This window comes from Erpetoichthys calabaricus, chromosome 7, assembly GCF_900747795.2.
Source record: "Erpetoichthys calabaricus chromosome 7, fErpCal1.3, whole genome shotgun sequence".
Lineage (NCBI taxonomy): Eukaryota > Metazoa > Chordata > Cladistia > Polypteriformes > Polypteridae > Erpetoichthys > Erpetoichthys calabaricus.
Window position 1 is genome coordinate 27,737,864 of NC_041400.2, and position 12,692 is coordinate 27,750,555.

General features: G+C 43.9%; 1 protein-coding gene across 4 annotated transcripts in view; it reads left to right on the forward strand.

Moving 5' to 3' along the window:
• The window catches only part of slc12a2 (solute carrier family 12 member 2), a 198,868-nt gene extending 190,814 nt beyond the window's left edge, over positions 1 to 8,054 (forward strand). For all 4 annotated transcript variants that reach the window (XM_028804887.2, XM_028804888.2, XM_028804891.2 and 1 more), the window contains one exon: positions 5,280 to 8,054. In XM_028804887.2, coding sequence (XP_028660720.1) covers positions 5,280 to 5,415 — 136 coding nt within the window. In that variant the 3' untranslated portion in view covers positions 5,416 to 8,054. The remainder of the gene's footprint in view (positions 1 to 5,279) is intronic.
• Positions 8,055 to 12,692: the final 4,638 nt, after the last annotated feature.

Below are 12,692 nucleotides of genomic sequence, written 5' to 3' on the forward strand. Positions count from 1 at the left end.
TCTCTGGTTTGGGCATCATTGTCCTTCTAAAACATTAGCTTTTGCCCAAACTTCATTTTTTTTGTTAGCAGACTAAATAATAATCCGCTAAAAGTGTTTTTTTGTTTTTAATGTTGTAGTTATTCTGAAGATTCACTGGCGAGGCCACTTGTGAGAGAATGCTGGCCTTGTTAGGCAAATGTTTGTACAGCACAGGGACTGAATCCTTACCTTTTATCTCTTAAAATGTCTCTCTAACATAAAACAATGTCACATAAACTAACAACTTTGTAGTTTCTGGTATCATGGAGAACAAAACTGGAGGTGGTCCCAGTTTTAACGTTTTAAAGTGTTTCTCTTATTTCAATTCCTAATCTGCCTGTAAATTTGAGACATGGAGCTCCTGCTTATTTCTGTCCCTGTTCGTCTCTGAATGCCCTGAGCGCTGAACAAGCTGGTGCTGCTCTTGTGTCCTGTGCACGGACCCCTCAGTATTCTGCTTTGAATTTGTTCTGCTTAGTGATTTCAAAATCTTTCAGTGTGCCAACGTTAAGCACCCGGTGCCGAGTGAAACGCATTCAGACTGTAAAGGCTGCTCCCTGGCTGATGTGGTGCCTTGGCTTCTGTGACTCTGCTGCCACTCTGAGGTCTTCACAAAGGGCACACGCAGAAGGACCAGGCTGCAGTGCCCGGGGTGACGGCCCGCTCACACTTTTACTGGGGATGTCGTGTGTTGTGTGGTGTGCCACATTATAGGCAACACTTGCACAGCTTTAACAGCTGCATTAATGACCCCAATTAGAGTTTTATTATTCAAATTAATTAGGGAAAAAAGTTCCCTTTATTTATTTATTTAAACTTTGATGGAGAGTTTTTCAACGAGTCCTAAATCTACCAGTGGCTCTCCTGTGACGGCCCGTGAAATGTTTACATGCAGTTTATTCTAAATGAACCTCTGCCTACTCTTCTTTTCAACAAGTTGCCAGAAATTGTACTTCCTAAGTCTATTTAAGTAATTAAATAAAAGTGTTTTACACTCCGAGTGATCAAAAAAGTACAAATGTGTACCACAGTGCATCCGGAAAGTATTCACAGCGCATCACTTTTTCCACATTTTATTATGTTACAGCCTTATTCCAAAATGATTAAATTTATTTTTTTCCTCAGAATTCTACACACAACACCCCATAATGACAACATGAAAAAGTTTACTTGAGATTTTTGCAAATTTATTAAAAATAAAAAAACTGAGAAATCCCATGTACATAAGTATTCACAGCCTTTGCTCAATACTTTGTCGATGCACCTTTGGCAGCAATCACAGCCTCAAGTCTTGTTGAATATGATGCCACAAGCTTGGCACACCTATCCTTGGCCAGTTTCGCCCATTCCTCTTTGCAGCACCTCTCAAGCTCCATCAGGTTGGATGGGAAACGTCGGTGCACAGCCATTTTAAGATCTCTCCAGAGATGTTCAATCGGATTCAAGTCTGGGCTCTAGCTGGGCCTCTCAGGGACATTCACAGAGTTGTCCTGAAGCCACTCCTTTGATATCTTGGCTGTGTGTTTAGGGTCGTTGTCCTGCTGAAAGATGAACCGTCGCCCCAGTCTGAGGTCAAGAGCGCTCTGGAGCAGGTTTTCATCCAGGATGTCTCTGTACATTGCTGCAGTCATCTTTCCCTTTATCCTGACTAGTCTCCCAGTTCCTGTCGCTGAAAAACATCCCCACAGCATGATGCTGCCACCACCATGCTTCACTGTAGGGATGGTGCCTGGTTTCCCCCAAACATGACGCCTGGCATTCACACCAAAGAGTTCAATCTTTGTCTCATCAGACCAGAGAATTTTCTTTCTCATGGTCTGAGAGCCCTTCAGGTGCCTTTTGGCAAACTCCAGATGGGCTGCCATGTGCCTTTTACTAAGGAGTGGCTTCCGTCTGGCCACTCTTAACATACAGGCCTGATTGGTGGATTGCTGCAGAGATGGTTGTCCTTCTGGAAGGTTCTCCTCTCTCCACAGAGGACCTCTGGAGCTCTGACAGAGTGACCATTGAGTTCTTGGTCACCTCCCTGACTGAGGCCCTTCTCCCCTGATCGCTCAGTTTAGATGGCCGGCCAGCTCTAGGAAGAGTCCTGGTGGTTTCGAACTTCTTCCACTTATGGATGATGGAGGCCACTGTGCTCATTGGGACCTTCAAAGCAGCAGAAATTTTTCTGTAACCTTCCCCAGATTTGTGCCTCGAGACAATCCTGTCTCGGAGGTCTACAGACAATTCCTTTGACTTCATGCTTGGTTTGTTCTCTGACATGAACTGTCAACTGTGGGACCTTATATAGACAGGTGTGTGCCTTTCCAAATCATGTCCAGTCAACTGAATTTACCACAGGTGGACTCCAATTAAGCTGCAGAAACATCTCAAGGATGATCAGGGGAAACAGGATGCACCTGAGCTCAATTTTGAGCTTCATGGCAAAGGCTGTGAATACTTATGTACATGTGCTTTCTCAATTTTTTTATTTTTAATAAATTTGCAAAAACCTCAAGTAAACTTCTTTCATGTTGTCATTATGGGGTGTTGTGTGTAGAATTCTGAGGAAAAAAATGAATTTAATCCATTTTGGAATAAGGCTGTAACATAACAAAATGTGGAAAAAGTGATGCGCTGTGAATCCTTTCCGGATGTACTGTATATCTATACGAGTATTGAGATTGTCACAATGACGATTCTGTTCTAAATCAGAATTCAGTGAGTCAGGCAGATGTTCTTTTTTCGCCATTTATTCCCCATGAAGAGTCCAAGTACTCGGACCTCAGGCAGCTTGCGTTTATACTGCCAAGTAGCAGACATGGCTGTTATAAATAACGTCAGTGCTGACTAACCAGTAATACAACAACGTTTATTTCTGTAGCACATTTTCATACAAACAATGTAGCCGAAAGTGCTTTACATGATGAAGAAAGAGAAAAAGAAGACAAAATAAGAATTAAAATAAGAGAACACTAACGTAGAATAAAAGTGAAGTCCGATGGCCAGGGAGGACACAAAAAACAAAAAAACCTCCAGGAGTTCTGAGGCCACGAGACCACCCAGCCCACTCTAGGCATTCTACCTAACACAAGTGACCTCAATCAGCCCTCATGGTAGTCAGGGTTCTCATGGAAGGACTTGATGATGACGGTCATGTGGACTTCTGGCCTTTAATCCATCAATGGAGGGACATCACGGTGCCCTGATCAGATCACCACCACAGAAAACCAGAAAAAGAACAGCAGAGAGGGTACGGGTTTAATAGACTTGGAAGAAAGAGGTTGACATGAAATGTTTCCTTATTATTAACTGCACAGAGTGTCCCCAGGTCAGCCACGGCCCGCACTGCAGACCGCCATTGCCACAGGCATTGAGAAGTCAGCGTGCGTGTGGCACACATTTCCTCTGTTGTGTTACTGTGCAGTATTGCATGGTGGGTAAATTAACGTCTTCATTAGTAAAGGTGGACGCTGATGGGCAGTCGTCACATGTGCGAGGATTTACGAAAGTCTGGGCTGCTGACAGGATGCTTGTTTCCAGGCTGACCTCTGCCACCATCCAGAGCTTTGTTTTACTTGCGTGGTGCTTGACGTCTGTGGAGTGCGTTACAGAGACACACGTTTATCATTCATCCATCCATCTCTCCACTTTCAAACCACTTGATGTACTTCAGAGTTGTGGGGTCTACTTAATCTGAACACAACTTCAGTGGGGCCTTTGCTGCACTGATATATTTAACTACTTTATAATAAAGATCATTTTAAAAGTGAGGGTATTTAATAGGTCACGTTACTCAAGACATGTTTTAAATATCAAACAGAAGCAACACTCCATGAAATGTACCTGCTGTCGCAAGTGAAGTTGTGAAGGAAAATAAATATTTAGCTGACATTTTCCAGTCATCACTCTCCTTGTTTAACTTTTAAGTGACACCTCTGGCACTAGAAACACGTACCACGGTGCCACATACTGTTCAGTGTAAATGTTTTCCAATTTTAAACAAGTGTGTATAATTTGTTTTCCCCAAGCTTAATAAACATAATTCTGTCCAAAAATGTAACAAGGGGGCTCTCGTGTTTCCTTGTCCGATATCTCGGGTTTGCTTTTGTTTTCTGAGTGACCCTTTCCTTGTCCACTGAACGTGGAGTTTAAACTGCTGCTGGCTTCCTCTCTGCTTTTTGTTCAGGTAATCGACATTCAAGAGTCTTCATCCTTCCTTAAAAAATAAAATACAGGAACAGGGCGAACCAAAAGGCTAAACCACACAGCCATTGAGCTGCCTGCACTTTGACTTTGAGTTGTTGAACTGAAGTAACTTGTGAATGCTTCTTTTCACTTGAATTCACATGGAACTCTGGGAAATGAAAGTAGTCCACAAACAGAAGGCCCCTTCAAATGAGGCAACACATATGAATTGAAGACAGGACTCACGACCAATGAATGAAGAGGAGAGGTGGGCCTTCAATTCAAAAGTGCAGCCTCATGTGAAGTGGCGTCCTGTTTATGGACTACTTTCGTTTTGCCCAGTTGCTTATTTAATATTTCAGCAAGAAATACCTGCGTTTAACCTTTTGTGGGCATACAACTGGATGAACTGATGTGTGGATTATGAGATGTGACTAACAGGAGATTTTGTTTCATGGACTTTTTTGATGTTGTTTGCTGTGGCCCATGGCTGGTCTCCATAGTTGCCCATTCTATCAGAAACTTCATCTCCATTCTCCATGAAAACATGAGATTAAACAGATTTCTCAGCCATCACTGCAAATTATGTGGAGTAAGTAACAGATGAAACTTTTTAAATCAATCAAGTGTTGTCTGTTCATCTCTAACGGTGACACAGCATGTCTACTTCTAGAGCTTCTCCAAAGGTGGTGGTTACACAGACCTTATTGGCCACCCCCATGATCTCATTTTCTTCCCCCCATTTCTTATACCCAAAAGTCCACTTCTTATTTAATTGGGTTAAAATAACAGAAGTCTCTTCCCACAATCCCGCATGATAAGTCATTTGAGAACAAAACCGATGCATCCCTCGTTGCAGTTTAACGGCAGCATTTTTAATGTTTGAGCAGCTCTAGTACGTTGTATTTCATTTTATGGGGGTCTATCTGATTTTGTTTTGAATTGAAGATGGGACTCTTGACCAAAGAGTGAAGGAAAGAGGTGGGTCTTCAATTCAAAAGCACAGCCCCATGTGAAGGGGCCTCATATTGTCTCGTTTGTTTTTGATATTTGGTGTCCTACTTGTTTTTGTCTGCTTTGCTTCCCAGGAGCATGCCGCTGGCACGTAAGGGTGCTGTCTCCACTGCGCTCTACATGGCCTGGCTCGAGACGCTTTCCAAGGACCTGCCACCCATCCTGCTTGTGCGTGGTAACCACCAGAGTGTCCTCACCTTCTACTCCTAAGCAGAGCTCAAGGAGATCCTTCCTGGGCAATCCACTGGCTAGTCACACCTTTAGGAAGTCTTACTTAATAGACTCAATCAAAGACCTGAACAAGAAACTCTGCTGATCCACCAGCGAAGGCGACAGAGGTCCGACGTGGGGCGAAGCTCCTCCAGATCCACTGGCTAGAAAGCACAAAGAAGGCAGGCGAGAGTCACTGCTTTCAGATTTGCAGCTCTTAGTGACACCACTTTAGGAATCTAGTGATCTTGTGCAAATAGTTTTGGGCTGAATGTTCTTATTTGACAATTGAGGCGGCTCTCATTTGTCATTTGTTTTTTTTGTTTCCAAGTCCGACATGTTTTGCTACTTGAAAAGCAGCAATAATTCCTTTAGTTTTCCTTTACTGGTTGAGAAACTCAGAACCTTGCATAATGCTTTGCAAAACCTGTGTAGCCTTACTGAGGTGCCTTCAACGTAAATTTAATGATGATGATGAAATATAAATATATATATATATATTAATTAACCAAAATGTTCTTCATATGCCCTGATTTATATTTCTATTTAAATACCAATATATTTTTATTGAATGTTGAATTCTTAGTTCAACTGAATCTTCTGAGCTGCGTTTCTCGTTCATTTTCTCACTTTTTGTCTTCCTTGGAGTTGTTCAGCAGCTCTGGAATGTCTAGACTACTGAGGTTTTATTGCAATGTAAAGGGAGGGAATTCCTCCCAACTCTAGCAGAAAACAGGCATTTACAAAACTAATAAATAAATAAATCAATCCCAGATCAGCAAATGTTTGAATTGTTCCAAAATCCAACAAAAGCACAGGTCGTCGTGTTTGTCCCAAGACACTCAAGTTGGTCGCCGTCCCGTCACAGCACAGCCACCCATCTGTCGCCAGGACTGATCAGCGGGCCCAGCACCCCTCGCTCTTATTTTTGGCACCACAGACTTGTCAGAATGTGCTTGGCGTGTGTGACCCTTACGTGGTTTTGCACTTTCTCGATGGCCTTTATCTAAAGGGTGTTTAAGACTGGCAAGTGGCAAACAGATGCGATAGTCGGTCAGTCAGTCTCACCTTCCACCTCGACAGCAGCACAGGAACGGGGACACGGTGTACGTGTACAGATGGCAGTTACGGACGTAACGCTCGTCTTGTGTTGTAAGCCGCTTCATCGTGGTGTGTGCTATAAAGCAGATATGCAAGTGTTGTTATTGTATGAATGTCAAAAACTAGACAGAGGGAGCCACCGCTTCACCGATAGGACAAATCCTGGTGGGACTCACTGGATGTTCGTCTGTTCTTTGGTTTTTCTTTCCCCAAAGCTCTAGAGTTTGTCTAAAAGGCCAGGCGAGTGTGTGTGTGAATGGCGGTGTGTTCTTCACAGGTACGCCACTCGGTAAGCTGACTGCCTGCAGTTCACTAAGGTGCTATGTAACAATGAAGCACACCGCGTGGTCATTTGGGAGTTTCAAGATGTGCTCGCTGATCCAAACCACAAGAATCAAGATTGTTTGAACGTTGAAAAGAATACCAAAAAAGAAAAGAAGAAAAAAGGTTTCTTTAAGCAGCAGGGGTCCAATTATGCATCTCGACCGTATCACACTTCTGGGTAAGTCAGCTGGGGGTGACGTCGGCGGTTTTGCCGACTGAGTGTTTGTTCCTCTTTTGTCTTTTTTTACATGTGAACGGCGTGTGCTGCCACTTCACTGACGCCTGTGCTGAAAGCGCTAAGCAGAGCTTAACAGAAGAGGGCCTGGCATTGGAGTTTGAGGCCCTCCCAGTCCCCCCGAGGTTCAGTGGCCGTTAACACCCCTCATGTCCTGAAGTTGGTTTTGCTACTTGAATGGCGACAAAAGGGTCCAGTTGGTGTGTTTTTTCCCAGTGGTCCAGAATCAGGTAGGAGGGTCTCTGCCTTGTGGACTTGTTGGTGTCTGCGTGCTGCCCATGCGACACACTCGGTGATGGTGGGTCAGAAAACCGATGGAGGTTTGACGACGGGTCTGCTGTTGGAGCCTTTTTTACTTTTGTCGGCAACTCTCCGCCTGTTTACTTTGTAGCCAAAGCTGCGTGTGTCCCTGTGTGCGTGTCACTGTGCGCGTGTCCCTGTGTGCGTGTCACTGTGTGTGTGTGTGTGTGTCACTACCGTCATTGTAAAGCTCGTCACTCACCCATGAACTACAGTGATGCTCATTCCTAGTCTGCACCACTTTCATTTGTGATTAACCTGTAAATACCTAGCGGTGTGGTAGACACACAAGTGACTTCTTATTAATGACAGATAAATACCCAATGGGCAGGACTATTTATTTTATTTTATTTTTCTTCTTTGTAATGTTTTATGTTGATTTATGTTGGGGATTTTTTTTTTTTGCTCTTTTCAGATGTGTCTCTTAATTAACTTATACAGTGTTTCTGTACATTTCTATCTTTTATAAGCATTTTAAAAGAAGCGATTAGCGAGACATTTAACAGCCCCCCCCACCTGACTGGGTAGAGTTATTGTACTGAAAATGAGTGATATTGTAACATTTTGATATACTGTACTGTTAACTGTCACAAATTTGCTTTTCTAATATTATTTTAACATTTGAGTATTACATATACTTTGTACATCTTGATTGCAATAAAGGAAATTCAACCGAGAATTGGGCACATTTGTGCATCATCTGTGTGTCCTGCTGTTGACGGGCCTGGTGGCAGCACGCTGGTGACATGGCAGTGGCGCGATGTGTGACCCGTTAGAGCTGCGCTGCCAAGTGGGGGCCGTGGCTCTCAACACATTTTTCAGTTCAGTCCAACAAGCCCTCCACATCTCAATGTGACTCGACTCTCCTGGTGGGTGCAGGAGGATTGTGGGGGTTTGTGGTATTTCACCGAGTCACAATGCTGGCCGGATTCTGTGTTTTTTTTTTTTTTTTTAATAAAAAAGACTCTTTTCAGAACAAAATCTTTTGTCCATTGTCTAAAGTCTCGTCTAATAATGAAGCGTCCCTTTCTCCTTTCCTTGTCCGTTTTTCACTGTGATGGTCTCTTGATTTGTGCTCAGTTCTCATGTCCGTTATTATCAGACAACACTCTATGGTGACGAAAATAAAAAATCTGGAGAGTGTCCGCGTCATTTACTTTGCTTTTGTTTCAGGTAAGACTCTAGCATAGGCCACCTTGGATTCTTCTGCCGTAGCCCAAAAGAGGCCCAGCGGAGCAGGTGGGCACAATCATTGGAGCACAAGGGCTGCAGTCCGACGGGAAGAAAAACGGAGAGTTTGGCCTTAAAACGACTGAGCTGCACAAGTGCGGAGCGGCTGCTTGTGTGTTTGCGCCTCTCAGCGTTTGGCTCACTCTGTTAACCCCTTGGGCAGCAGTTGGCACACTGCACTTTAGTGAGGGTCTGTGCTTATACCGCTGGGACGGCCTCTTATACTGTAAAGTGGCAATGCAAGACTTTCTTTTTGGCCCCCGTAGAGATGTACCTCAGCTGGTGGGCTACTTATGGTGGTCTCCCTTTGAAAAGAGAGCAGTGTGCTGTGGCCTGAAGACCGGGAGGGTGCAGTAATGTAAGCCTCTGTGATGAAGGTGGGGGGACAGCCAGTTACTAAATAAATGAGCAATGCTCTCTTTGGGTCTCCACCACCATGTAACGAATATGAACAATATTACCATAAACTAGTAAAGTACCCTTCAAAATGACTGGAAAAAGAATAAATAAAAGTAAATGTACATTCCATGGATTTTTAAATGACAAAGTCACCTTCGGCGAGCAGCTCGTGGTGCTCATGCTGCCATAACTTCAGACTGACCTGCCATGACCAGCAAAGCTAACCTCGCATTTTGTAAATAATACTTCTCTACTTCTTCTGTTTTAATGTGTTCTCCAAAAGAGGCTCATTGTGTTCATGATGCCAGCTGTGGATTTTACAGGTGATGGACCAGGACCCTCTTCTGCCCTCATTATGACTGACCCAACATCTGTGTTTACAGAAAGAGTTAGTTATGAGCTCTGAAGTTACTCACCACCATGCTGAACAGTCACAGAGAAAACAAAATACAGTGTGGCAAAAAAACGAGGTCCAGTTGAGGTCCTGCCACATTTGAAAAACCTGCGCAAGATCAGGCCAACAAAGCCCACCAGTCCTGTTCACTTCATTCTTCTGAAATAACATCAAGTCACATTTTGAAGGTCCCTAAAGTCCTGCTGTCTACCACACTACTAAATCATTTATTCCAAGTGTCTCTGGTTCTCTGTGTGAAGATAAACCTAAATTTAAACTTAAGTTTCAAATCTGTACTCTTAATGAACTCATTTTAAAGTCACAGTCTCGATCCGGTGGACTAATTTCCTTCATGCGACTTTTCTAGCGATTGTCAGTCTTGAGCTTCACATGATTTTAGAGAGTGTGAAGTAGCTCCTTGAAGACGCGGTGGTCCAGTCTGCGCTTACCAGTGACTCCCTCCAACTAGTCTGGGACTTGCTGCAACAAGAGCAGTCAGGCTCGATTTTTGGCTTAAGCCACTGGGACGAACTTGTCTGTGCCGGAGCGGAGATCCAAGGTGTAGTCAGGCGGAAGTACACGGCGTTTATTGCAGAGAAATTAACGAAAAAAGTGACAGTAGGATTAAAAAGTCCGAAATCACACACAAGGTGGAGTTGTGCCGCAGTTAACCTCAAGGCCTGCATGTGGAAACCCGTAACGTGCAGAAATCGCTGGGGAGATTCCTAAAGATGGAAAGTTGGCAAATGTTCTGTCTTCACATAAAAATGTGATTGGGCCGAACGAAGTGACCACAGGCCAGAGGGCCCAAGGAGCAACTCAAGCAGATCAATGGAAGAACTTATCTGGGATGGGATTGTGCGAGACTTGTCAGGAACAGCAGCATTAGCACAGAGTTAACACCGATTCACACGGAGTAAGTTGGCATAGAATTTTATGAAGCGGCAAATGCAGCGAGGGGCATAAAATATTTTTTTTTCATAGATTAATGATCAAACTGAAATAAGTGGGAACTGAAGGCACGGGCTGAGGGTGGGTGCAAAACTGGCGCAGAGACAAGAAGCTGAGGGTTGTGGTGAGGGGATCCGTATCAGAATTGGGTGGCATTAAAAGTGGTGACCCTCATCCACTGCTGACTTTCATTTACATTAATAAAGATTCAAATAACAAAAGTCTGCAGATGAAACTCGGCCTGATGGAATGGGGGGCTGCACTTGGAGGTGGCAGAATCATCACTGAAGGACCTGGCGAAAGCTCAGATGTTGGGAAATGAAAGCAAAGCATTACAAGAACAAATATTAGATATGAGGACACTACAAAAACTAAAAGCACATCTTGTGAGAAGACCTAGGAGGGAATGGGCTGTGCCTACAACATCCACGAAATGTACAGAAGTGATGACGAAGGCCAACAAGGTGTGGGGTCATGTAGCACAACATGTCGAGTGCAAATCAAGGGAGCTAATTCATGCTGGTTTGGCCATTCTCGTTGGCTTCTTGTCTCTCCCATCTTTATTCACTCCTCCCCTTGCACTTTCTGTTTCCACAGTCTATGCTATTTAAACATGGTCTTCCGGAGCATTGACCTGCTCCTCCTCTTCATCTCCAGCTCTTCTCCATCTCTCAGTACTTTTAAATATACTGCAAGCTCCAAAACTCATGATGTCATCTTTGCTTTTTATGGTGGCTTTTTTTCAGATGGTAGCGGTGTCCCCATTAAAGGGTCTGACATGCCCAAAAATCAGGAGCCCCAGAAACACCTCAAGAGCATACAGTATGTGTTTGTGTAAACGTCATGGAGAGCTCAACAATCACGGACGTCCAAGAGGAGAGATAACTATGCCAAATACAACAAAGGCTTCGGTGGAGCTGGCGACACACTGGACAGAGTGGCTCCTCCATTTGCCCTTTCTTCATCTGCTTGCCTTCCTCTTGTCCATCAATTGACCCCCCACACTGCGTTTGTCTCCATCACCTCACAGACACACAGTAGCCTCTGGTCACCCATGGCAAATTCAGATGACATGCCCTCTTCAATCCTACGTCCATCTTGACCTCTTTCTCTTTGGCAGTCTCCCCTCTAGGGCATGTACAAGTAGGGGAGCTAACGGTGTACAAGATGAAGACACTCTAAAGTAAAAGAAATGGGCGACAAACCAAAAAAAAAAAGTTCAGCAGCCCCCATGAAGCCTGTCCAGAAACAGCAAGTAGTTAATCACAAGTTCAGGTCATTCCTGATGCAAATGAATGAGAGCAAAAATTTCACATTAACAGAAAGAGAGCAGCCATAGTGGCACTTGGGGACCGAGCCTGGAGAGCAGCCAGCCGAGGTGAAAATACCTGACGTAACACTGAGAGCGGCAGAGAGAAAAGCGCAACACTCGACACGGTTCAGAAATGAGGAATGGAAAAGCGAGTCCTGCTCTTCAGACCAAACACACACATAAAGAAACTGGGCAAACGGAGAAAACAACGAGGGGGCCTGCTAGACGCAGAGACCTGAACTCTGCCCAGACAGACAGGAACAGGAAAGGAAAATAAAGATACTAAAAAAAGAAAAAAAAAAAAAAGCTACATTCACAAATCATAAACACAAAATGTAAAGAGTTGACGTTCTCTCCGAGTTACATGACTGCTAGGCCACACTGTCAGGAACGAAAAGTCAGCTTCAGACGTCTGATCTTTTCTCGTGGTGTTGTATACTTTGCCATGTTGAGGACTCGTGAGGTTTTCCCCCATTCTGCTTGTACTGTGGTGCCTCGGTTTGCGAGTGTAATTCGTTCCGGAAGTGTGCTGGTAATCCAAAGCACTCGTATATCAAAGCGAATTTCTCTATAAGAAATAATGGAAACTCAGATGATTCGTTGCACAAACCAAAACTATTCATATAAAAATGATTACCGGTAATACAAAATATAAAGTAAAAATACATAAAACAAACTAACCTGCACTTCACCTTTGAAAAGAATCGTGGCCTGTGTGAGGGAGACGAGAGAGGAGGAGGAGGAGGATGAGGGTTATTGTGTAGGACGACTTTCACTCTAACTAACTGAATCGCTGCGGTCTGTCGGCTCACTGGAATCTTTTTCTTTTTTGTGACTTTAACAAGGAGCTTATCCAATGGCAGGTGCTTCTGAATCCTTTTGAGGATTTTGCGGAAATGTGACATTGCATCGTCGTTAAACAGATTCATCGCTCGCACTGCTACAGCCTTACTCAGGTGGTGCTTTTCTACAAAAATCTGCACTCTTTCCCACATTTCCCTAATCTAGTACCATTATTAAAGAACAGTCAC